The 27,848-nt window shown below is 42.3% G+C and overlaps 1 protein-coding gene across 1 annotated transcript in view; it reads left to right on the top strand.

The window, feature by feature from the left end:
- Window positions 1-27,445, top strand: part of CARNMT1 (carnosine N-methyltransferase 1) — a 36,934-nt gene extending 9,489 nt beyond the window's left edge. The window contains exons 4-8 of the mRNA XM_067568448.1: window positions 8,840-8,980; window positions 22,798-22,976; window positions 25,012-25,125; window positions 25,748-25,851; window positions 26,162-27,445. Of these exons, the coding sequence (XP_067424549.1) occupies window positions 8,840-8,980; window positions 22,798-22,976; window positions 25,012-25,125; window positions 25,748-25,851; window positions 26,162-26,278 (655 nt within the window). The 3' untranslated portion in view covers window positions 26,279-27,445. The remainder of the gene's footprint in view (window positions 1-8,839; window positions 8,981-22,797; window positions 22,977-25,011; window positions 25,126-25,747; window positions 25,852-26,161) is intronic.
- Window positions 27,446-27,848: the final 403 nt, after the last annotated feature.

The raw sequence follows: 27,848 nt of genomic DNA, 5'->3' as shown, positions 1-27,848 counted from the left end.
TTAGTTAGGCCACTCAATAATGTCTTAGTTACACTTCAGCTGAGTTTCTGTGAAATAAAACTGCAAATATCTTTGTTTTAATACTATATGTGGGATTTCTTTAATGCATACTATATTAATTTAAAAGAATTTGCTATGTTCAAAACACTATTTAAGTATGGAAATGTGAGTGGTGCTTACATAATACATTTCTCTCTCTGCAGTACTGTATATCATGTCTATGGGGTTTTTTGACTCTGGAAGCGTTCTGGCTTCAGAATATCGTTAATCTTTTGTATGTTCATCTATCTGTTTTTGGAGCTTACTAGCAGTGTTCTCTTCCTAACATCCTTGCCTACTCTGTAGAAAAAGGAACTTGTATGGCAAAGAAGGATATCCCTAACTTGGATCCTCTTTTTGGATGTTGGTGGGGAACAGCTACTTCCCTCCACAGGAGGAATCAAGTTGCAAAGGAATGGAGGTGGATGCAAGGTGCCCCATCTGAGCAGAGTGCAGTGTGGAGGGTACTCTTGCTGTTGAATATGGGGCAGGTCGTGTTTCCCCTTCCTCCCACCAGAGTTGGTTATAGAAGGTTGGAGAGTGGGAATCTTAGAGAAGTTGGAAGCTGAAAAATTTCCTTCTAGTATTTCTTAGAAATTGTCATGAAGTGCTGTGACGATAGAATTTTTTTTCTCTTTGCCTGTGGTGGGAAAATCAGCTGTGGAATCTTGTGATCACACCAGTGGATAGAACTTTTGGCCAGACTTTAGAAAATGGGATTGTTATCTAACTATATATAGTTTAGAACATACTAAAACTTTCAAGTATGGCCATGTGTTCTCCTGACATTCTCTTTTATGGAGGTCTGGTCTAAGTGCACTTTGAAGATGAAATTTTCTGGTAGGAACATGGCCTCTCACCTAGAAAATAGCATTTAAGGAATGCTGTCAAGGTTGGTAATGTTAATGGATTCACCTAAATGTTAAAAGTGGTTGGGGTGATATATACACAAAGTTGAAAGGTTGTTAGTCTGAGAATTGTCAAGATATAATGCGCTGCCTTTTAGTTTTTTAAAATTATTTGTTTAGCTGGAATTGTATATGCAGTACTTAGTCTAATTTGTATATAATTTGTTCACACAGTCAAGTATTATAAAACTCTTATCCATTTTATTCATAAGGCTGCACAGTTGTCTAGAAAATGAACAAGAGGATCTGACCTAGCTGGTTTAATCTTTTATCTCTTAAAGAAATTCCCAAGCCACATGAACTACTCATTTATAGCTCCATGCACTCAGAGGTGTCATATCATCATCACTTGTTTTCTGCTCTCTATATTGGACCAGATTTCAGCCCTTGTGTAATTCTTCCAGTGTAATGCAAAGATGTGGCCCTGTACTGCCATTCTACACAGCCCCCAGTATAGGATCATGCTGTGGGCAGAGAGCTGATACTAAGAGCAGGAGAGGGATTGATTAAACACTGTGTACTCCTGCAGAACAGCTCCATAGGTAGCTGTGGATGGTTGCTGTAAATTAGAGCATCCCCATTGGTGGGACATACTCTTATTCTGAGAGTCACTCCAATCTCCTGAGCAACCCAGAATCCAGGAGATGAAAGCATGTAATAAAGCCACCTCTGCCCCCTTCCCCCTTTGAGCTGTATCTTGGATGATGTGCTTCCTTTGAAAGGATCAGTGCAGAATCTGGCCCATTGTCTATAGAGCAGCCAAAGCATCTTGAAAACATAAACTTTGAATAAAATAAAGTCGTATTGGACTTGTAAAGCATTTTTTATTTATATTTGTCTATATATAGTCCAAATTCCAAAGCCTTGAAAAATGTCAGCTTCATTGGTCCAGCCCTCTGAACCTCCTGATCATAGCTTATTATACAGCTACCAGTGGTAACAAACAATAGTACAAAAACATGTTTCTGTCTCAGTAAATTGTAACTCATGATAATTCTTATGCAAAAGCACAATGAAAGTTGAAAACACACTGAGACAGTTCACTTTATCCTATGTATTGTCCACAAATTAGATTTGTGCTTTCTTATGTTATCCTCTCTCATTTTACAACATGCTTTTCCACCTTTACAGAGGCTCATAAGAACTTCCTCAAAACTTCTGTCGCCACCACTCTAGTTCTTGAATGGAGTACATCATCGCTGTATCACTCCCAGCCCTTGTTAGCCTATGGAGCCAGCAATATAAACCTAATTATTTGTAATGGATTGTATTGCCACAGTGAAGTTTTACCAGTATAAAGTAGGGTGTAATTTTTAAGTGTTAAAGGTGTGCTGGTATAACTTTATGTGGACACTCTTTGGTATGAGTGCTTTTTTCCAGTTTAGTTTATGACATTTTAGAAGCAGTTTAAACTAAACTGAAAAAAGCCACACTTAATGAGGAATAAAAACGTCCACACAGGAGAATTATACTGATATAACTGGAAAAATCTCCTATGTAGACAAACCATAATATTAGAACCTTCCATAACAAATGGATATAAATAGTGAGGAATAAGAGAGATGCCTTTGATACTCTCTGGATAGCCATTGGGACCCAGAGCCACATGAGGAGAACATTTGAGGTGAGAGGCCCCCACCATTGGAGAAAGCATCTGGAATATGGTGCTTTAACTTAACTTTTCCCTATAAGCGGATTAGGTTTAGCCCATTTCTAAAATACTTGCGTTCTGATCGATTATCCTGTCATAAATCCATCTTGCTACATTCACAGATGTTGGGATTTATGTTTGCTGGTCCACTTTTCTATTTCTCCTAGCTGCTTTTTTGTAGGAGCGAAATAGAGAGGAGAAAATGTCTCTTGCATAATACACACAGGTAGCTGGGATATAACCTTCATCTTTTGCTCCCCTGCAACCAATAATGGAAGAGACTGAAAATGTAACAAAAAACCCTAAGAACTAAATTTAAAAAAAGCAACTAGACTGGGATTTCACTATAGAAGACCCCACAGTCTAGGAGAGTGGGGGTGAGAATACACCCACCATAAAGGAGCTTGTTCTTTGAATGATTGCATGTGTCTATTCCACTTCAGGCATGTGTGGATAGATATTTTTCCATCAGTGGTACCCATTGGAGTGGTGCTATGACCTCTGCTTCCCCTTGCTGCTGCTTGATGGTATAAGGGATGGAGCCACCCTAGCTTTCTTCAGTTCATTCTTACTGCTTATGAAGGTGATTAGAATGTCTTGCTATTGCAAGTTTTTTCCTTCTGTTTGTATGTAGTTAATATCCATTTGTACTAGATTGGTAGCTTATAGTGTTAATTAGTGATAGTTAAGTTTTCTTTCTACTGTTTTTCTTTTTAAACATATAGTTCCTGTTCTGAATACCGTTAACAATTGCCAAGGCATGCCTCAGTCACCAGGATACAAGCATTGCCACTCCTGCAAGAAATCAGTGCTAGTGAGGGACCCCCACTTTGGTTGCCTGAAGTGTCATGGGGAGTCGCATGTCAGAGATCGATGTCAAATTTTCAGGGACTTTAAACGTAGAACAAAGATGACAGGGAAGCCAGACATTAATTTCTCCTGATGGAGTCAGCTCTGCTTCCACCATCAGAGCCTTCCTTCTTGGCACCTATTCCAAGCATTTTGACCTCAGTGAGGAGCGCTCCACCTAAACTGGCGGAGTCCCAGCACTGGTTGTCTTCCCCATAGCTGAGAAAGAAACATCACAAGTTGTCTGATCCCCTGTACTAAAGGCTGACGGGCATGCAAACAATGGAAATAGTCTGAAGCCGAGGCACTTATCTTCTGAGACAGGACTATTGATGCTGGCCCCCTGAAGTGGCATCGTCGAGCTAATCAATGCAATCTGCTTTAACCCACCAACTGGAGCCTATCCTGGTGCCATCAACTTGGGAGCATTTGCTGTGACCAGGGACTTGTTCAGCCTCTTGGTACTGGTGTTGCTGGTATTACGCAGACCACACTTTGCCACCTACTACAGTACTACATTCAGTACAGTGGGCATCTCTGAATATCTGAGTGGCTGATCATACAGTGCTATGGAGAGGAAAGCCAGCAATGATTTTTCCAGGACGGTCATCCCCAGGCTCCCAACGCTGATCACTGGCACAGATAGCCCCCCACTTCCCACCCCCTCCCCCCCAATCAAAAGAAGCTGATGTCTCTTCGGACTAAGAGGTCTACTCATATGTGTCACGTACTGTGCCGTTTCCCTCCACTTCTTGTATCCACAATAGAGACGATGAATATAGAGCCCATCAGGCTCTTCTAAAAAGGATGGCTTCTGCCTTGAATATCCAGCTGAAGAGATTTGCAAATCATCCCACAGGCTGACATTTTAGCCACTGCAGGACCTTCTTGGGTGTCGCTTCTGATTGATGAAGCTATCCTGGAGCCCACCAATGTTCTGTGACAGACTCTATCTTTTCTTCCCTCCACATGAAAGTGAGCTGAGCGCAGATATGATGTACCCTCTCAAAGGTTCAAGCATCTTCTACACCCACCTCTCTCCGGGTTGCTGGTAGTGTCAGCCGCCAGTGAGAGTGCTGGGGCAACAGTTACCTACCTTGTAGAAGCCTTTGTCTTCAAACTTGATGTGTTCAGCAGAAAGCTTTATTCAATGGCTGGCCTACATTTCAGGATTGCTAACTGCAGGGATTGTTAGGGTGCTGCGACTTCAAGTTCTGGTACAGAATATTAAAATTTAGAGACCGATGGCCAGAGAATGTGAAACAGGAATTTCTTGCCTTGTTGAGGAGGGTAAATTAGTGGCTAGAACCTCACTTCAGATGCGGGTAGACATTGCCAACTCTGGTAATTGGGCCACAGCATCAGCCATTGTGATTTACAGATGTTCATGTCTCCAGTCATCAGGTTTCCCTCTAGGTCCAACAAACCATACAAGACCTGCCTTATGAGAGGTCATCGCTCTTTGAGCAGACTGGCAGGCTGCATAACCTGAAGGACACCAGTGTGGCTCTCAGATATTTGGGCATTTAAAAGCAGTTTTGTCCCCAGTAACCACACCACTACTTGCTTTCAGTCCTCGCCACCATGACCCCAGGAGAAAAAACCCCAGAGATTATAGGAAAAGATCTCCCCCTTCTTCTGCAGCAGCTTCTAGTTCATCCAGACAGACGAGGTGTTCCAAGCAAATATTTTAACGTTTGTCAAGGACAGCATACTAATTGTGCCAGCCTATCCCACCCTTCTGTCTACCAACTAGCTATCTACTTGCCTAAGTGCTTGGCCTCAAATCACCGCAGACCAGTGGAGCTTAAGCACAGTGGAATTGGAATACACCTTTAGTGCATTTCTATCCCCCTCTTCCAAGCTTAGGGTGACCAGATGTCCCAATTTTATAGAGACAGTCACAATATTTGGGGCTTTGTTTTATATAGGCACCTATTACCCTCCCCCCCATCCCCCTCCCCCCCACCACACACACTTGCTGTCTGATTCCCCTATTCAAGCCCTTCCCAATCTCTCTCTCCAGGGATCACTCTGACCAGGAAGTTCTGCTTTGGAAGATGCAATCTCTCCTCCATTTGGGAGCCATAAAGGAGGTTCTGCAGTTACTCAGAGGAAAGGGGTTTTATTCCCACTATTTCCTGATCTCAGAACAAAAGGAGGCCTCAGATCCATACTGGACCTATGACAGCTTAGCAGACATCTCTGAAAAAGATGTTTTTGCATGGCCATGATGGCTTCCATTATCCCTTTTTTGGAGACTGGTGTGCTGCCCTCAACTTGAAAGACGCATATTTCCATGCGGCAGTGTATCACTAGTAGAACCCCAGGAAATTTCTGAGGTTTATGATCAACCACTGCCATTACCAATTTGCATGCCTACCATTTGGCCTGTCCACAGCTCCATGTGTATACACAAACTATGTGGTGGTGGTGGTGGCATTTCTCATAAAATCAGGATTTTAAGTCAAGTGTTTCCTTACCTGGACAACTAGATGGTGAGAGGCCAGTCTAAGACTCAGGTGCTGTCCAGCGTGACTGTCGTCCAGTCCATCTTCGATACCATAGGGTTGCTCATCAGTGCAGAGAAGTCAATCCTGTCTCCAGTACTAAAAATAGAGTTCATAGGAGTGGTCTTGGACTGTACAGAAGCCAAGGCCTTTGTCCCTCAATTACAATTCCAGATGGTGTTGGCATAGATTCATCCCACTTGACAGTGTGAAATTGCCTCAAGGGAGTATGGCCTCATGTATTTATGTTGTCCAGCATGCCAGGCTCCATTTCAGGAAACTGCAAGGATGGCTGGCATCAGTTTACTTGCCAATTCATCACCCTCTAGACATGGTGGTGCAAATGTCCACTTAAGTTCTGGCCACACTGGGCTGGTGGACAGATCCTTCAAGTGTGTGTGTGTGTGTGTGTGTGTTTGCGGTGTGTGGGGGGGTGACGTTTGCTCCTCAACCAGCTTTAATGTTAGTTACAGATGCTTCTGCTCTCAGGCAGGAGGTCTCACCTGTGTTCTCTTCAGACCCGAGTTTTATAGTTTTACACAGGATTTAACTGCATATAAACATCAGAGAATTGAGGGCCATTCAACTGGCTTGTCAATCTTCCTCATATCGAGAGAAGAAGTCTACATGTACTTACAGAAAAGGAAGGACCCAGTTGACTCTACTACACAAAGAGTCATTCAAGCTGTGAGACTTGTGCATCATCAATTCAATCAACCTCAAAGCCTCACCTTCCAGATGTGAAGAATGGTCTGGCAGACTGGTTAAAAAGATAATTTACCAGTCATGATGAGTAAGTAGTCTGTCCATCAGGACATTCCTATATCCATTTTGTGGCTGTAGGGAACTCCCCAGGTAGACCTCTTTGCAAGGAAAGTCAGCAGGAAGTGTAATTGGTTTTGTTCTCAACAAGGTCACAGTCCAGGATCCCTCATGGACACTTTTCTGTTGCTCCACTCCCACTCTCACACCAAGAATATTTTTGAAAATGTGGCAGGCCCATGCTTAAGTCAAACTTACAGCTCCAGCATGACCTCGGCAATCCTGGTTTTCCACTCTGCTGTTCCTCTAAGTCAAAGGTCTGCTGACTCTACCACTGGATCCAAATCTGGTCTCTCTCTCGACCACAGACTTCTCCCCAGCCTGCAGGCTCTCCAGTCTGGATGCTTTCTGGTTAACTCCCAGGAAGAGGAGACATATGTTGCATGTATCCATTCTACAAGCCATCCTCCATCCCCTCCTATATCATTCTCTCCAGTAAGAAGGAATTGAATGGATTGGGTGGCTCCACCCTGTATGCTACCAAGCAGAAGTTCAGGATAGCAGGGGGCGCATGAGCCAACCTGATAGGTACTCCTGAGAGAAAATTCTCCAACAGTGCCCTGTGCACACCTGCACCTGAAGCGGAGTGGACATGTGCAACACATCTTGAAGAACAAGTATTACAGAACAGGTTTGTAAAACTTTTTTTTGCTGGTCTGTGTGGTCTCTTTTTAAGGTGGGTGAGGTGTAATAGCTTTTATTGGACCAACTTATATAGGTAAGAGAGAGAGAAGTTGGTCCAATAAAAGATACTACCTCTGCCCACCCTGTGTCTCTAATATCCTGGGGCCGACATGGCTACAGCTACATTGTGCGTACATGGCCTTTTTAAAAGAAGACCAATCTTTAAAACTGGTCAGCACTTTCTTCGCTGCCTTCTGGATATGTCTCTTGAAGGTCATTCTTTCCAAAGTTAACTGATTTTTCTCCACTCCTGTTTATGCTTTGGAAACCTGCCATGCCAGTTCTCTGTGCCCATTCTGGCCACCTGGCTCTCAATATTCTGAAGACTGTGTTTCATTTTCACCCACTTCCACATCTTGAAAATTGGGGTTATGTCCTTCATACCTGTCAGATGCTGTTTTAAAGTGTCTTAGTTGTATCCATATAATGACTTCTTGACTTAAAGATAACTTGCAAAGGGGGGAGGAAGAAGTTGAGTGCACACTTTTTTGCTTTTACGACATATAAAAAAGAGGCCTTGAAAGTTTCTCCCTCTTCCTCAATTTTTGTCTGCTTGTTTTATTCTAGAAACATTGGGAATATCAAGTGATATCTTTTCTGTTTTTATTGGTAGACTCCCTGCATGATGTAAATATGGATTGGGAGCTCTTTCAAGCTTTAATAAAAGGGGGTGCTTACTCTGTTAAAAAGTACTTGAGTTAAATATGTTAACAGACGTTTTTAATAGTCTGAATACCTCCATGTCAATTCATAAGGTTTCATTTGTTTTGTGTTTTGGTGTCAAACCCTACTAGGTCTGCAATTGTCCATAATCCTTAAGGAAAAGATAGGGTAAACAAGACCTGAATTATCTAATGTTTAAAAACTTTGTAGATTGTGACTGTGCATCAAGAGAAGCAAAAAAGGGCACAAACCAATTTTTTTCTTTTGCCAGGCACCTTCACAAACAAATACATTTGTTTTTTACAGTGATAGTTTAAAAAGTTAAAGAAACTATTTATTTGAAGAATAGCTGTCTTTTAATTTTGTATTACATTGCAGCTAAGGATTGCCTAAGTGAATTATTTTATCTTTTATTCAGTGTGAACATTATTTTCAAAATTAGACTTTTTGCTTATAGATTTTTTTATTATGCTAAACAATAGATTGCTCTGAGATTCTATAACTTGTTCTTTTACAATATGTTTTTTTCCCCTGGGACATCTGTTCACAACTAGTCTGATTTGTCTTCAGAGAAATCCTAACATATAAATGAAAATTCTTGTGGAATTATCTCTGTTTAAATATATGAAAAACACAATATTTGATCAGACCCATAGACATTCTATTAAGACATGTTGGATAAAGGTTTAACTACTATTTTTGTTTTGTTGCAGGGATCCCTCCAAAGTTAATATCCTGGTACCTGGTGCTGGGCTAGGTAGATTGGCCTGGGAAATAGCTATGCTCGGTTATGCTTGCCAAGGAAATGAATGGAGCCTCTTTATGCTCTTTTCTTCTAATTTTGTACTCAACAGGTACTTAGCTTATATTTTACTTGCTGGTTGCAACTTTTATGTACTAGGGAGGCAAAAATGATCAAGTCTTTAACAAAGCGATACTCAATCAAAACAAATTCCCAAATACTTAATCTAGGTAACCAGATCTTTCAGAACTCTTGCCTTCATGAAAAATATCTAAGAGAGTGTATGAGAGAGGAATGGGGGATTATTCCAAAATTTGACTTGGAAATTTAATGGGGAGGGAAGAACTATATCCAAAGTCTTACCTGTATGTCATAAAGACTGTAATAGCAAGAATGGTCTTGTTTAAAGCACTGAACTGGAACTCAGGAGATCTGGGCTCTGCCACAAATTTCCTGTTTGACCTAGAGCAAGTTAGGTAACTTTGTGCTTCAGTTTTAAATCTGTAAAATTGATGTACTTCCTATCTCATAGAGATATTGAGGATAAATTGATTAATATGTTCAAGGAGTTCCATTACTATGGTGATAAGTACCAAAGAAAACTTATAAACAAAAATAGGTTGCACTTCATGCTAAAAGTTAAGGCAAATTTCCACAGAGATTTCTTTAATTTTATTTATTCATTTTTGGGGGAATATTTGACAGAAAAATACTTTATTAGTAGATGCCTCATTGCTATAAAAATATTAAAACACTTATTAGATAAGCTTTCTCATCCAGCAACTGCTTACACCTTCTAATTACTCATAGATTCACAGTTACAAAATCCACTATAAATGTTAAATTTAAGTGAGGTTATGGTCAGAAAAGTGATCTTATAAGCATTACACCATATGTATAATTAGAAGCATGACACATTGATGTCCCATATTCATTTTCCATTAATGACAGATGTTAGTCACATTGCTGAATGCACGACTGGAAGACGCTCAGATTCTATGGTGATAAGCGCAGTATAAAAACCTATATAGAACAGTATGACTTCCATAACTTATCTTCAGTTGACAAGTCAAAACAATACTAAATCAGCAGTGCGCCAGTCTTTATCTAGGTATCAAGCTGCTTTCTGTTTTGTACCTCACCAGCTATTTCCAACAATACGTTACCTGAAAAATGATATGGGCAGGAATCTGGTGCCATTTTTAGTCAGTTTCTGGATGATGCTCTACATTTCCTTTAGAAAGATCTCACTGCAGGAGCCTTAAATTCAGAGTCTTTTCCAGCAAGATTATAAAAGCTTCACATATGAAGTGAGTTACTAACCTGTTTTTTAAATCAGTAGATGTTTCCTCTTTTGATACTTGCATTTTTATTTACTGACTTTATTTAACCCTCCTCTCCCCCAAAAAACTAGTGCTTAATTCATTAAAAAGGACTCTTTTATGGATTATATCAGGATTTAAAGTGTAAATAGCATTTCTCTTCTTTCCTTTGTCAATATCTTGTTTATCACATTTTGAAAAAATAGATTGTATGTTAAGTTTAAAAAACATGCAGGTTATGCTAGCTAATTTTTGATAGATACTAAAATCCTATCAAAGTGCTTTCCTTTAGCACATACTCAAACCACTTCCATACTTCTAAACTGATATGGACTAAAAAAAGTAATTAAAATCACATCCCTCTCTAGACATGCATCCCATCAAAACTTGGTTCAGATTTGTATTTAAGTGAGTGAAGTTAGCATTTGATTCAAAAGCATTATAATATGCAAATTTGTTAAGAACCACGGGAATTTGATGGGGAAACAGAGAGGAGAGTAGTTGGCTATTATCACAGTCCCAGAAAGGAAATAGCCAGTCCTACTACTAATGAGCTGTTTAGAGGGAGGAAAGCAGAAAGAGGATGAGAAAAGGAGAGGGGGGCCAAGATACCATAGTTGTTCTTATCCTGAGTTGGAATGCCAGCAAATATATGGGAGGGTATCACATTTATTATCTTCCTAGGTCCAAAAGGAACCAGATTACCAGTTGACTGGCTCCTCTGTCTGAAATGACACATGCTTGTGAAAACATTTAATATTTTTATTCTTATACTTTATTTTTAATTTTTGTATTACTGTAGTACCTGGGAACTCGTGTGTCTATGCTACAATTAAAACCCTGTGGTTGGCTTGAGCCAGCTGACTTGGGCTTGGGCTAAGAGTTTGTTTAATTGTGGCATAGACATTCGGGCCCAGGCTGCAGCCTGAGCTCTGGAACCCTGCAAGGTGGAAAGGTCCCAACATCTGTAGCACAATTAAAGAGCCCCTTAGCCCTAGTGAGCTGGCACAATCCAGCCATTGATGTCTAATTGCAGTGTAGACATACTCTAAGTATAAAACAAGAGCCAACAGATGCATACATACAGACAAACTGGGGAAAGGAGAGAATAAAAGGCAATATAGAGATGGTATTGTTCATCATGATAGGCAGTGATATTTGGATATCTGGTGGTTGGAAGACTGCTTATTTTCGGTATTTCCACTTTTATCATTCATAAATGAGTAATAGCTCTTAGATATGACTTCCTGTGTTTGGGTTGAGACCCCTACATGCAAAGTTGTATCCTATATAAAAATCATAAAAAGGTCTGGAAAGGATTTCAAGAGGTCATCTAGACCATCCCCCAATTAGTTATGTGGTAAAACTAATGTATTCTGTAAACCACTGTTTCTTCAAGTAGCATCCCTATGTGTGCTTCATTCTAGGTCTGCTTGAGCCCCTTGCACCTTTGATCAGAGATTTCTCAGAGCGGTGTCCGTTTGGTCTGCACATGCATGTTACTCATCTCATGCTCCTTATTGTTATATAGCACTGCATGGGTGAACAGTCTTCAGTTCCTTCTCAACCTCCTCATCCTGAGACAGAGCCTTGGCAGTTGTCTGTGTTGAGTTTTACCTCCACTGTGTTCCCTTAGCTTTTTTTAGTAGTTAGTACTAAGTAGTACTTTTAGCTGTAATGGTTTATATAATTTTTCTGGGAGGCCATGCTGGGATCTCCTGGTGTCAAATGTTGCTTGTCATGCCAGGAGGCAACTCAGTTGAGTTAGTCCTGGTGCATCTGTTGTCTGAGTATCTCTTTATTTCCCAAAAGTGCAACTTCCATCTGACATTAAAATCTAGAGCCAGAAAAAACAGGGAGCTTAAACTTCAACTCTTCATGATAGAGTTCATTGCACCTGGCCTCTGCCACTGGCCAGGGGACTCCCTTTGTACTCCAGTATGTGAGTAAGTCTGTTGTCCTTACTATCTCTGAACCGCACTCTTTGAGGGTATCTAAGAGGAAGACTCAGGATTCCTCCCATAAGACACCCAAAGACCATCCCTTGAGTTTCTCCATGTAGGGACTCTACTTCTAAGAAGTTGCAGTCTCCGATGACTCCTCCACTTTGGCACTTATTGCTCTTTGACCCAGTTACCCATGAGGTTGCTAGTTCCTCAGATACCCAGGGAACTGTCAGAGCTGAAGACTAGAGTTTCAGGTTCGAGGGGGTCATCAGTACTATCAGTGGAGCAAGGTGTCAAGAAGAGCTCTACCTTTTCCCAATCAGTACTGGAGAAGCCCACTCAGGCCCACTCAGGCTCTGTATTGCCTTCAGTTGAGATTCATGGTATTGTTAACTCCCTCAGCCACTATTAGTTCAGCGCAGGCCTACTACCAACAGTAGGGCTTTCCCTAAGCCCTTGCTGTGTCTGAGATGCCTGACTCACCATTTCGTGGCTCCAGTACACTCCAGTACCAAGGTCTTCCAGATCTCCTGACATTCACTTGGTACTGATGGTTTGACCTTTCTTCCAGTGCACTGCTGCAGAGTGATTTGGAAGAGGCGGATTCTGATGATCTTGCCTCAGTCTCCCAAATGTCTGTTTAAAAGCTCTCCCTCTGGTCCTAGTGAGGTTCTGTTCCAGAGGTGTCTGAGGAGATTGGTACCACTTGTCAGAGATGGGCACAAGTATTGTCTCGCTGGTATGAATACCCATGGATGCCTCCATCCATACCATATGCACCACCTCCTTGGCCATATTGGGACCTTTGGGCAGCCGGTCACCAGCATTTTTCTAGGCCTTTAGAATCACCAGTCATAAAGATAAGCTATCATCACTCTCCCTCTCTAGGAGACCAGAACCTTGGGAAGAAACCTTTGAGGAGCAGGAAGCTAGGGTTAATGAAGAGGTCTCTCCATCAGTTGACATCTCTTCTTCATCCCTGGATGAAGGAGTTATGCCACCTCTTCCATCCCTCGTGGATGACTTCAAGCAGTTTCAGAACCTTGTCGAGAGAATTGCGAATTCTTTGCTGATCTCTCTGGAGGACGTTAAAGAGCTACACCATAAGCTGCTTGACATCGTTCATGCAGCTTCATCTGCTCTTATTGCCTTCACTATTAATGAGGCCCTACTGGACCCCGCAAAGGTTATTAGGCACATATTGGCCACAGTTCTGCCTACGTGCAAGGGAGTGCATAAAAATATTATATTCAATTTAAGGACTCAAAACTTTTATTTTCTCATTCGTTTCCTATCTCCTTGGTGGTCAACGTAGTTAATGAATGTGGGGGTCAGCACCGTGCTAAATCTACGACTTACAACAAGGAGCATAAGCGTCTTGATCTGTTTGGTAGAAAAATAGTATTTTTCAGCTACTTTACAATTCAGAATTGCCACCTACCAGGTGTTAATGGCGAAGCACAGTCATACAAATTATACCAAGTTAAACTCATTTATTGAACATTTATCAGCAGAAGTCCAGTTGCTTGCCAAAACATCTCTGCAGGCCTCCTTTGATGCTGCTGATACTGCCACCTGTTTGATTTCTACAGTAATAGTTATGAGGAGGGCCACCTGGCTCCAGCTCCTAAGATTTCCAAAGCAGGTCCAAAATATGGTCGAAGACCTCCCTTTTGATAGTACTAAGCTGTTCACTGACAGCACGGATGAATTTCTGCACATGTTAAAGTACTCCAGGGTTACTTTGCATTCTTTCAGGATTCAGCTGCCTACAAGAGGAAAATTTAAGTCCCTGATGATGAAAAGATCTCATCCTGCCCAATCTTCGACCTCCCAGAGATTATATGAACCTCAATGTAAGAGACGGGTTTCAGGGAAGAAAACCACACGCTTCTCAACCTTTACCACTTCCAGTGGGCTTGGAAGTCAATCACTCTGGATGTGTGTTTTGGAGATCATGGCCACAGGGCACTCCATCCACTTTACTTCTCTTCTGCTTACCAGCACCCTTTCCTGTCCCTCTTCAGGGACCTCTCTCATGAGAACCTGCTATGAAAGGAAATAGATTCTCCTATAAAATTGGTTCTCTGCAGCACAGAGGGAAAGAGTTTTATTCCAGATATTTCTTGGTTCCAAAAAAGAACAGCGGTTGGAGACCCATCCTAGATTTTTAAGGCTAACAACACCTTTGTTAAGGCCCAAAAATTCAAAATGGTGACACTTGCAGCAAAAATTGCATCACTGCACCAAGAGGATTGGTTTTCTGCTCTTGACCTTTAGGACATATTAGGATCTATATAGCGATCTATCTCATAAAAGATTTCTACGTTTTCCTCTTGGTCAGGACCATTTACAGTACAGGTTGCTCTCTTGTGGCTTATCTATTCCCAATGGCCTTTTCAAAAGTTGACAGTAATAGGGGTATACCTCCGCAGAAAAGAAATTCTTGTGTTCCTTTACCTAGATAGTTAGCTTCTTAAAGGTCGCTCCGTGGACGTAACTTCATGAGCAACTTGTAAAGCCACAGACCCCTTCCTCAAGTTGGGTCTACAATGGAACATTCAAAGTGTCCACCTTGACCACTGTGCAAAATTTAGAATTCATAGGAACTCATCTTGATTCAGTAGTGGCAAGAGCCTACCTCCCAATGCACAGATGCATGGCCCTATCTAACATAGTTAATGCTATCCAAATCAGCCCTCAAACCATGGTCAAGAACTGTCTTTGGCTTTTGGGGTATATAGCTTCTGGTATTTTCACTATAAACCATGCAAGACTGCAAATGCGTTACCTCCAGGGGTGGCTTAGGACTATTTATTCACCAAAGAGACACAATCTAAGCACTACTTTTTATACCCACCTTCCAAAATGAATCTCTTAATTGGTGGAAATACACTCAGAGCATTTGTGAAGGGAGTCCTTTTCACCTGTCCTCCCCCAATGATTGTCATAATGATGCATGCATCCCTGTTGGGATGGGGAGCACATCTGGACACACATGACCCAAGGCAGGTGATTGCCTCAAGAAACCACTAATACACATGAACCTCCTGGAACTCAGGGCAGTCGGATATGCCTGTGTCTAGTTACTACCATTAATCAGGAGCAAACACATAAAGGTCATGACAAACAACATGTCATGCATGTTCTATATCAATCTGCAAGGAGGGACAAGATCCCACTCTCTCTGCACTGAGGCTCTCAAGCTTAGAATTGGTGCATACCTGATCAGATCATTATAGAAGCTTAGCTACTTCTTTGAGTGCTTGCTCATGTCTATTCCATGCTAGGCATGTGTGCGTGCCAGATGCATCGGTGCCAGAAATTTTTCCCTCTGTGGTATCTGTAGGGTCGGCTCTAGTGCTCTTCTCAGTGGCATACACGTGCCGGCATATAGGTCTCCGCTGGCCTCCCTCCCTCTCTGTTCCTTTTTACCATGTATGATGATGCAGAAACATCCTTGCCTCGGCCAACATCTCACTGGTTCTTTTATCAGTAGTTTTAGTGGTTATATGTTCTCCTTTCACATGTTATCCCAGGGGATGGGGGCGTGGCCCAGTCCCAGGGCTTTAAGCCATATGTATCCTGTTAAAAGCCTGTACCCGTGAACGATCCTCACCAGAGCTGCCTGAAGTGCCCTAGTGAGGCTTGTATTTGGGATAAGTGCAGGATCTGTAGGAACATCAGACCCTGCACAAAGAGAGACTGTGACTGTGACATCAGGTTGAGAGCCTGGTGGAGTCAGCTCTCAGACCAGTATCCGAGCCAGGCCGATCAGATTCGGCACCTAGTACGTTGGCATAGACCTGAAGGGCTTCCCTAGTGCTGAACTCATCCAACCACCAATTACCATCACCGGTGCTGAAGAAACAGCACAAAAATACACAGTTTGACAGAGTGTGCTCCCCACCTAAGAGGAGCAAGTCTGGAGTGGGGGACAAGTCAAGACCTGTGCTGGGCTGCTCGTCTCTTCTGGAATTTGAGTTGGCAGTGGCCTCAACCCCTAGAACTCCCAGACTGCCTCGGGACCCACCTTCAATGCCAGGTAGTGGCAGAGGCCCTCGGCATCTTTTAGTGCCATCAACCCCCAACACCTTTCAGGTGGCTATGGACTTGCTTTCGCTCCTGGTGCCCTCAGGCCAACAGGCCCTTACACTGGGACACCATGCCGGGCCAATCAGCCAAAAGTGGCTCAAGGGGCAAGTCCATAATGGGGGGCCCCCACTCGGATCTCCAGTGTCACGGTGCTGCTCACCATCCCTGCAGCGCCCACTGCCTTGACAACAGTTGCTGCTACCTCCTTGGTCTCCGAGGCACAGTAGCCACCAGCCGGACTATAGGTGCCGCTGATCGGACTTTCAGTACTGGTCACCAGAGTCCCAGTATAGAGCATTAGGGTCCCAGCACCAATCCCCTGACTCGATGCTATTTTCAGGAGCATTCCTGTCGGTCACCAGAACATCGGCGCCCAGGGAATCCCTTCCCCGATCACTGATGTCTCGGCACCGCTTCTTAGCATCAAAGCACCGCACCCACCACTCCAGGGAACCAGAGGCGAGATTAGTGCTGCTGTGGTCCTCTGGTATGGAATCAGAGGAAGAGGAAGGTGCTTCCCATAAAGGCCATAGATACCCAGCTGCAGGGTTTCCCCTTGCCCTACCAGGCTCTTGGCCACCAACACAATGTACTGGACTTTGGCAGTTCTGGAACCCATGGGGATTCCTCACAGTCTTTGGGGTCTCAGCATCGATCCATCTCAGGGACATCAGAAAGACGCTTGGCAGTGGTGTCACGGCCACCCCCAGATTTGGATGATGAACCGGGCCAGGCGAAGGGGATGTCAGTGACCCACCCGAAGGAGATGACCCCAATTGCGGGGGAACAGTCACCTACTCCTCCCCTACCAGCATCCTCATGTTCATTGCCTGATGAGGCAGTAATGGGACTTCCACTGCAGTCCCCCAGGATGAATTTAGAGATCATCAAGAGCTACTCAAATGAGTAGCAGCCAATCTGGGCTTGGAGGCAGAGGAGTTAAAGAAGTTGGCCAACTCGCTTTTTAACATCTTGGCAGCAGCAGCCCCCTCTAGGATGGGCCACTCCTTCCATGAAGGGGTCATGAAGTTGGTGAAAGCCCTATGGCAGAACCCCTCCTCCTTGCCCCAGACATCTAAATGGGCAGAGAAAAAAATATTACGTGCCTGCTAAGGGCTTTGAGTGTCTATACTCCCACCCATTTCCAGGATCATTGGTAGTGTGAGCAGCCAACGAGAGGGACCGACTGGGGCAGTCAAGTTCAACCCCCTAAAAATGAGGCAAAAAAGCTGGATCTCTTTGGGCGGAAAATTTATTCAACTGTGAGCCTTCAATTCCACATATAAAACCAGCAAGCAACGTTGGGAAGATATGATTTTAATGTTTGGCACTCTATGGCCAAGTTCACTGACTTCTTGCCCCAGGAATCTAAACAAGAGTTCCTGGCCATCCTGGAGGATGGAGTCAGTGGCCCAGGCTTCCTGCCAGGCAGCCTCTGATGCCACAGACTCAGCTGCCATAACCATGGCATTAGCAGTGTCAATGAGAAGGGCTTTGTGGCTGCAGTCATCTGGCCTGCCAGCGGAGGTCCATCAGTCCATCCAGGACCTCACTTTTGAGAGCACAGCCCTCTTCTCTGATCAGACAAGGCCATGCAGTCTGACATCTAAGGACTCGAGAGCCACACTCCACTCCTTGGGGCTGTACACTCCTCTGGTGTGTAGAAAGTACTTTAGGCTGCAGCAGCAGCAACAGTTCGCAAGCCAGTAGAGGAGTTGAGCCCTATAGAATCTAAACAAAAACTTTATATGCTGTAAGGGCTAACCTCCCTCTGTGCCTCAGTCAAGTTCAGGCTGCTACTCATCGGGTGGTAGATGGAACTTTTGAGGGCGCACCTAGGAATGACTTAGCAGTCTCGGACCAGTATCCATCCCTGTTTTTCCTTTCAAACCACTTATCCTCCTTCTTCTCCACTTGGTCAGCTTTATCAGACAAGTGGGTCCTAAACATTATCACAGCGGGATAAACCCTCCAATTTACTTCCATTCCTCCCTTCCATCCCTGTCCCTCTTCAGGGACCCTTCTCACGAGCAACTTCTTGTTCAGGAGATACTCCTGCGGGTGGGGACCATAGAGGAAGTTTCCCTATGACTGAGAGGGAAGGGGTTTTACTCCTATTACTTTCTGATCCCAAAAGCCAAAGGGGTCCTGCGACCAATGCTAGACCTGTCGTCTCAACAAGAATCTGAAACTGCGGTTCCGTATGATTTTCCTAGCTTCTGTTATCCCCTCCCTGGATTCAGGAGACTGGTATGCTGCCGTTGATCTAACGGATGCGTATTTTCATTTTCCAGGGCCACAGGTGGTTCCTGCATTTTGTAGTGGGAAATGACCATTACCAATTCATGGCCCAACGCTTTGGCCTTTCAACGGCACAAAGTCTTTACGAAGTGCATGGCAATAGTGGCTGCCTACTTCAGATGTTGAGGGATACAGATTTATCCTTACCTCAATGACTGGATCATCGAGGGACACTCGAAGGCTAAAGTCCGGCAGCACATCAAGGTGCTGCAACCGACCTTCCAAAACCTGGGCCTGCTGGTAAATGAGCAGAAATCCACAATAGCACCAGTGCAAAGGATAGAGCTCATTGGAGCAGTCCTCAACTCCACCTGGCCCAGAGCATTTCTACCTCAGGCCAGATATGCAGCCTTGTCAGACCTAATCCTTCAATTCACAAGCCACCCCCTCACCACAGTGAGGGTTTTTCTGAGGCTGCTGGGCCACATGGCAGCGTGTTACTTATGTGGTCCAACACACAAGAGTCCATCTCCGGCCCCTTCAGATGTGGCTTGCATCGATCTACTTCCCAGAGAGACAGCAGCCTGGACATAGTCATCATGATCCTGCCCTGGATACTTACCTCTCTGGCTTGGTTGGACAATCCCTGCGCATATAACAGAAGGGGTTCCCTTTGTAGTTCTGTGCCCATTGTTTAGCTTGGTGTCAGAAACCTTGGACCTGGGTAGGGGAGCCCACCTTGGCCCACTAAGGACACAGGGTTTCTGGTCCTCGAAGGAGCTGAGATTGCATATAAATGTAAGGGAGCTCAGGGCAATCCACCTAGCCTGCAAAATGTTTCTTCTCCAAATGTAAGGAAAGGTAGTGTGAGTGCTGACAGACAACATGACAGCAGTGCACTATACAAGCAAGGAGGAGCAAGATCCTCAGTACTATGTCTGGAGGCCCTCAGCCTGTGGGACCTGTGTGGGGCACACGATCCACCTTGAAGCTTCTCACCTCCCTGGGTTCAAGAACAAATTAAAAGATCACCTAAGCAGGTCTATCTTCATTCACTACAAGTGGTCCCTGCACCCGGAGGTGGCAAGAACTATCTTCCAGAAGTGAGGGACTCCCCGAGTGGACCTCTTTATGACCAGATAGAACAGGAGATGCCAGCAGCTCTGTTCCCTGAGAAGACACGACAGCAGTTCCCTGCCTGACGCCTTTCTCCTTCGATGGTCAGGAGACCTCATGTACTCCTTCCCTCAGATTCCTCTTGTCCACAGAGTCCTCCTAAAGATCAAGAGGGACAAAGCGAGGGTTATAACGATTGCACCAGCATGGCCCTGCCAACGTTGGTTTGGCATGTTGCTGGACCTGGCAGTGGTAGCCCCAAGGATGCTCCTAGTCCGTCCATACTTGATCTCACAGGATCATGATCAGATGTTACATCCAGATCTCACCTTCTTATACCTGTCTTCATGGATGCTGCATAGTTAAACCAGGAAGAATAAGCCTGTTCCACCTAGTCCAGAGAGTCTTACTGGAGAGCAGGAAACCCTGGACTAGGCCCACTTACCTGGCAAAATGGAAATGCTTCTCCTGCTAGGCGAGGGAGCATAATCTCTCTCCCTGTCTTGATTACCTCTGCCGTCCATCCTGGAATACTTACTCTACCTGAAGCACCTGGGCCTAGCACTATCGTCAGTTAGGGTATACCTAGCATCCATCTCAACTTTTCATCCACACATCCAGGGCAGTTCAGTCTTATCCCATGAAATGAGTCAGATTCCTAAAGGGCCTAGAAAAGCTCTTCTCACAGGTCAGAGATCCAGTCCCCCCATGGGATTTCGACTTTTGGTTCTATCCAGACTCACTGGGCCCCCCTTTGAGCCCATGGTATCCTGTTCCCTTCTCCACTTGTCCTGGAAGGTTGCCTTCCTCTTCGCAATTATTATTAGCGAGGCGTGTCTCGGAAATCAAGGCACTAACTTTGGAGCTTCCCTATATTCCTCAAAGATAAGATCCAGTTGCGACCTCATCCTGCGTTCCTGCCAAAAGTAGTGTCACTTTTTCATGTCAAATCAGGATGTCTTCCTGCCAGTGTTCTTTCCCAAGCCACAAAGCTCTAACAAGGAAAGACGTCTTTATACATTGGATGTCAGGCGAGCATTGGCTTTCTATATAGAGAGAACTAAACCCTTGCAAAAGTCCACATAGCTCTTTATAGCAGTGGCCAAACGCATGAAAGGTAGACCAGTCTCATCCCAAAGAATTTCCTCTTGGATTACCACCTGCATACATTTGTGCTATGAGCCAGGCAAAGACTGTGCTTCCTGCCACTCTTTCAGCTTATTTGATGTGAGCTCAAGCCTCCTCAGAGGCTTTCCTAGCCCAAGTCCTAATTCAGGACATCTGCAGGGCTGCAACTTGGTCCTCGGTGCACATCTTTACGTCTCACTATGTAATCATACAGCAAGCCCGGAACAATGTGGGCTTTGGCAAGGTGGTTTTGCAAGCGGCACGTCCATGAACTCTTGGCCTACCTCCAGAGGTACTGCTTCTGAATCACTTAGTATGGAATGGACATGAGCAAGCACTCGAAGAAAAAATGGTTACTAACCTTCCGTAACTGTTGTTCTTTAAGATGTGCTGCTCATGTCCATTCCATGACCTGCCCTCTTTCCCCTCTGTTGGAGTTCTGGCAAGAAGGAACTGAGAGGCAGAGGGGTTGGCAGTGCTCTATATACTGGCGCATATGCGTGTCACTGCAGAGGGCGATAGAGCCACCTCTAGGGATACCACTGAGGGAAAAATCTCCAGCACTGGTGCGTGTGGTGCGTGCGCACATTTAGTATGGAATGGACATGAGCAACACATCGGAAGGTTAGTAACAGTTTTTTCCAGGAGTTCAGAATGTGACTGTGGACACACTCAGCAGGCACTTTTCTCAAGACCATGAGTGGGGGGAGAAATTCCATCATACTTCACCATATATTCTGATAATGGGTCACCCCTGGAATAGACCTGTTTGCCACGGTGATAAAAAGAAAATGCACTCAGTTCTGTTTCCAAGGTGAGCTGGGTCACTGATCCTTGAGGGATGTTTTTCACCTTCATTGGTAACCAGGTCTGTTGTATGCATCTCCACCCCCATGATTCCTCTAAGTTCTAGGAAACATAAACTTTGCAGGGCAATTTTATATCCTAAGTTATTCCTGCATGTTTCAATTGTCCTCAGTTGTGCCTGTGCAATCCCATTTCCTTTAGTGGGGCTGCATGAGTATAACTGAGGGCATATTGTTTCTGCAGAATTTTATTGGTAATGTATTGAATAGAATGAAAAAAGCTTCACTTTCTGATTCCAGGATGAGTTTGCAAGAACATCAGAAAAACATCTTTTTATGAACTGATCAAATGTGATCTGGAGCCATCGATACAAAGAACATGGAACTCTACTATGACATTTTAGTCACTTTTCAGAGTTGAACTTCTCTGTAAGGGTCCCATGTTAGTTTGCTATGTCTTGGTCCACAAACTGCATTGTACAGATACAGAAATGGCATGAGACTGTTAAGATTAATTGCAGTACTGTCGATGTATATGCTCAAATAACATTAGTGTAATACTACCCAATAGCAAATTATTTGACTTTGCAAATTTGTTGAAATAATCTAAATACATACTTTTGTTTAAAGGATGACAGTTTCAGAAAAATGCTTTTACTTTGCTGTACCACAAAGCCTCTTCTATTCTGGCTCAAGAAAAGCAACTGTCAGCAAGAATCTAGAATGAAAGTAGGTATTTTTAGGAAAATATAAAAACAAGATGGGAAGGGACTTGAGTCATCACCCTTCTCTTTATAAAATAAACAAGTACACTCTTCCGTGACAAAGCAAATGGGAATCCTAATTGTTTAGCACAACTGGACATATGTAATGACAGTTTTCACCCATCTTGCAGAAAGAACTGCACTACTGGTTTTCTTTTCAACAAGACATAAATAAAAAGTGGTTGAAATACAGGAAGCAAAAACAAGAAACCCCATTTCAAAAAAACTTAGTGTATTTTATTTGTCTTGTACAAGTTGCTACTTATTTGTATCTTTTAGTAGTGTTAAAAAAAAGTTCATTATTCATTGAATTATTAATGTCCTAAGTGAAAGCCTACAGAAATATTTTATAACATCCAGCTTATCAGCGAAATTCATCCTAGATATTGTTGAAAATCAATTTTAAAATAATTTTTATACTTACCAATTTTTATTGCAAAACACCTACTTTTCTAAGTAATATGTGAGCTGTTAGTTGAAACTGAATCGTTCTGATTTTCATATTTTGCAGATGCTCTGAAATTAACTCTCATAAACTTTATCCCTGGATTCATCAGTTTAGCAATAACAGGAGATCTGCTGATCAGATACGACCAGTTTATTTCCCTGATGTTGACCCCCACGGTCTTCCTTCTGGTGCAAACTTTTCTATGACAGCAGGGGATTTTCAAGAAATTTACTCAGAGTGCAGTAAGTAGAGAAATTAGAGGTCAAAATTCATGATCACACTAAATATAAACTCGGTATTGAAGAACAGAATTAGTTAAAAAATTAAAACCAAATTATGCCTAGAATCATTAAAGCAGGATTGTATATTACACCAAGATTATTCTCAAACAAAATAAGTTTTGCTTTTTTCAGTCAAAATTATACATGTGCTCTAATATATTTAAAAGTGTCTAAATTGTATCCTTATTGTAGGGTTATATATACTCCCTTTTAATGAGAACAGTGATAAATCACACTGTGGGAAGTTTTCCAGGCATTCATGCCTGTTTTTCTTTCCCTGAATTACAAGTGTGATGTTAAAGAGAAATGCACAATATTAACTGTATGTTTTACATGGATATAAATGAAGTCCAATTACTTATTGTTGCTTGGTTTAAAAACAGATAGCATAGCACATTTTTACTATTGTAATTATTTACAAATAAAACAAATATATACTCATTAACTATTAGTGACCAGTATTTCAAGGATATGCTAAAGGATAATATTTATGTTCCTATGAACACAAATATCCTTTATTGTCATTAGTGAAATTTGTCTGGTCAAATCATTTTTGTTGCAACTGTTAGGTAACTTTTCTCTTAACTCAATTCTGAATTCATGTACAAAAGATAATGGTACTTACAGTGCTTAAATATTTACCACCTAAGTTCCTAGAACTGGTGAGACTGCAGATGGCCATAGATTTCTTACCTGTATCTGGAGGTCACTTGTCTATACAAAGTAGTAAATGACCCAGCTGGCTTAATTGGATGTATATATTTTAAAGTGAAATCCCCAAATATTTTGATGATGGACAGCCTTCTGTTCTGGATTTTAAAAGTGCTAACAAGGCCCGGAGTCTCAGGGTACTAGTTTTCCTACTAGTGTGGCATCCATGTTTGTAAAACAAACAAATAAGATCTGATGCTTTTATTTAAATGTAAGCCTTGCTTAATGGAAATCTGGCCTTAAGGGTATGTCTACGCCAGTGGTTCTCAAACTTATTTGATCGTGCCCCACTTCTTTGGGTCTGTAGTAGTTTACACCCCCCACCCTACCTAACACACAAGTATACATACTGATATATGCAGCGGTGTTGCTTCACTTGAATCAGTTTTGGCTTCTTTGTTTTTCACTTGAGTTGGGTTTCTTTCTGTTGCACGAATGAGCCAACAATCCATTGTAATAAGAGCGAAAGTAAAACTGCAGTCGTGGTCCATGCTTACAATTACAAATGTGCGCACCATGTTGTAGCAAATGGATTAACGTACACATGGGAACGACTTTAATATTATGCAAGCTTAACAGAAATCTGTCAAAATGCACAATGCCATCTGAGGACCTGATAAGTCTGGAGGAATCAGCTTTACTAGTTCTTCATTGTTGTTGGTAAAATGTGCAAGTTAAGTTTTTGTGTTTGTTTTTTTCCCGAAAGCTTCTCACGCCCTTCAATTTGAGAACCACTGTAATTACAAACCCACAGCTGGCCTATGCCAGCTGACTCAGGCTCACAGGGCTCAGAATAAGGGGATGTTTAAGTGTGGTGTAGATGTTCGGGCTTGGGGTGGAGCCTGGGCTCTAGGGCCCTGCAAGGTGGGAGGGTCCCAGAGCTCTGTCTGCAGCCTGAACCCATGTTTGCCCCACAATTAAACAGCATTTAGCCTGAGCCCATGTCAGCTGGTACGGGTCAGCTGCAGGTTTTTAATTGCAGTGTAGACATACCTTTATTGTCCAGCTTTGCAGTAATACAGTATTGGTTTCTTTTCAATAAAATGTAAGGCAATTTTCAACTTCTAGCCATTCTTTTTTACTGTTAGCTGAAACTGATCTTAGAGGTGACTAAATATATATATATATATATATATATATATATATATATATATATATATATATATATATATATATATATATATATTGATTCTGATGTTAAATACAAACCAACTCTTAAGTCTTACAGAGAGGAGTGATGTTAAAACTGATCATGTGCACTCGATAATATGTTTTCTTTGTACAGATATGTGGGACTGCATAGCAACCTGTTTCTTCATTGACACCGCACATAATGTCATTGATTACATTGATACAATATGGAAAATACTCAAACCAGGAGGAATATGGATAAATTTAGGTAAATTGTTTATCTTGCTCTCCGTTCTATTGCCAGACATGACCAACGGCCCTGATGACTGGGAGGAGCCATTGCAGGGAAAGTTTTGATCAGCATTGATAGCCATGGAGTCTTAAGTATTTTTAGGTACCACATTCTTTCAAACCTGTTGAGCATATGCCACATGATTTTCAAATTCTTATAATTCAGCCAAATCTGGGTGAATTTTCACAAAGAAGCAAAATGCACCACTGCCCTGGCTTCAGGACTGCTCCCTCCCAGTGTCATATCAACACTCCAAAGCATTGTGGTGTTGAGTTTAAGTTCTTAAACCATTTCTTTTTAACAGTGGCAAAACAATGTATTCTACCTGTCAAACTTGTTCTCGAATGGCTGAGCCATTTGTTGCTGAAACTTTAGTTTGCTAAAGCTGTAAGCAACTGAAAACAGGCTAATAATGGAAAGTGGTAGACAAACTTAATTACAGACATCACTGTACTTATTATCAGTTTATTTTACAGTTTAGGGTGTCATACTTGTTCCATATGCTGTATTGACTTCATATAAAAGTTTAGGTAAAAGTGTACTACTGACAATAAAATTGGTATTAGTGTTACTGAATCTCTTTATCTTTGTATCCTAGGTCCTCTCCTTTACCACTTTGAAAACTTGGCAAATGAACTTTCTATAGAATTGAGTTATGAGGATATAAAAAATGTTATATTACAGTATGGATTCCATTTAGAGGTACGGATAGATTGTGGTTTGGGAGTAATACTTATTGGAGTAGATGGGTCAATCAAAACTATACATATTAGGGCTTTACCTTAAATGCCGTTTAATGATACAGATTTTTAACTTTAAGATGTTCACATGTTTATGTTGCCAATTGTAGTTATGTTTAGACTGTCTGCCTTTTAATGAATTAAAAACAAACACTGACTGTAAACACATAGCACTAATAATGCCTGTTCAGTGGAGAAGTACACAGTTTTGAGGGAATTGCTTAAGATGTTATTTCAGAAAATATTCTGAAAACTTCAATTTTTATTTTCAGGTGGAGAAAGAATCTGTTTTGTCAACATACACTGTGAATGAACTATCCATGATGAAATACTACTATGAATGTGTGTTGTTTGTGGTTAGGAAACCAGAGTTGCAGTGTTTTAAATAGATTTTTCAGAAAAATTGCTGGAGGTAATGCTAAAATTGACAACACACAGTGGACTAGGTAATGACTGGATACAACCTCAAATCAATGGTGCCTTGTTTATTCTTAACAGGAAGTTGAGAGTGTCTATTTTCTTAATATCTGTATTGCTATCCAGATATGTACTGTGCCATGCATATTTGTACTGTACTAGTGAAAATGCAAGAAAATGTACACATGGCTGCCCTCTTTCATGAGAATGCATAAAAACCATTGGATTTTCAGAAGTATTAAATTCATATTTTGATGGCTGCCATGAGGTTGTCCTGACAAGGCTGGATTAATAATACTCAACCGTACTGAAATTCAAAATAATTTCCCTTTCACATGCAAGCTATCTGTAATATGCACAGTCTACAGCTCTCAGAATCTGTTGGAAAAGATGTATGGTCTGTTTTTGATATCAAAACTGGGAATATTATTTCTACTTTGGAGCTGAGGCTTAAAACAAAACATGCGTATTCTGCCTCAGTTTTTACACAAAATTCTAATTGTTTTCATTTTTCCTTGTGACTTTATGAATGTTTAGAGGTATAGTACAAGCTCAGCTACAGTTTAGAGAAGGATTCCTTAACATCAACATACAAAATAGAAAATTTACAAAATCTGAAATTGTGGAAAAGTGCTAAAATGTTTCTTGGAAAGCTGCATTCATTATGACTTTTAGTTCTCCCAGGCCTATTTTCTGTAGGACTAAAAATAGAACCACAAGATAAAATATTTTAGAAACTATAATTTTCTGGCTATGCTAAGCTTAGCGCTCTATTCTAATAGTTTGTTGTGTTTTGGTAATTTGAATATTGGTATATGAAATCATAGTACTGCGTGAAGCAAATCATCATGTCACAAAGGAGCAGCAGTAAATTTATCTTGAAACAGAAATAAGAGTTGGTCTGCCAATGCAGGAACTGCACTCTCACTTTGCCCATTTGAAGTTTATCAGTGTAACTTACCGGTTGCTTAAATAAAGTGTTTGAAGCATTATTTTTTTAAGGATTATTAGACAAAACACCCTGATACTTCCTTTTTTATAAAGCAGTTATACAGTTGGGACTGCTATGCCAGGAGTGTACAGATGTGATACAATAATGGGAATTACTAAGTTTAAAATTAATGCAAATTATGTGTGTTGTCCCTTTGCCTTGCGCAGTAGCTGCCCCTGGGCTGTCTTTGCAATGCTTATCCCTTTCCCCCTCTCATCCAACCTGCTGCTGGAAGTAGTTTCCATCCCTTCCAGCCCACACAGCACACAAAGGCAACTATAATGTCTCTAGGCTGCTGCTGGCCCCTGCTATAACCCAGCCATCTCCTATCCCTCCACTGCAGCACAGTGTGGTTAAGGAGGCATTTGTGCACTGGTCCAGAGAACCTGCAGGGGTGGTTGGGATCTGGTAGAGAGGAGGAGAAAGAGACACTGAACCCCAGCCCAGGGAGTGTGTGGTGAAGGGCCCAGGGCAGCCTGGCTCATTCCTTTCCCTGCCAGTGGCACTGATGCCTGACCTACACAGACAGCAGCAGCCAGCTATGGAGGCCT

Source organism: Emydura macquarii, unplaced genomic scaffold (assembly GCF_026122565.2).
Source record: "Emydura macquarii macquarii isolate MOO-44397 ecotype Brisbane River unplaced genomic scaffold, CSIRO-AGI_Emac_v2 contig_2897, whole genome shotgun sequence".
NCBI classification, from domain to species: Eukaryota; Metazoa; Chordata; order Testudines; family Chelidae; genus Emydura; species Emydura macquarii.
Note: the sequence above shows the minus strand (reverse complement) of the source record. Positions and strands in the feature narration are given on the sequence as shown.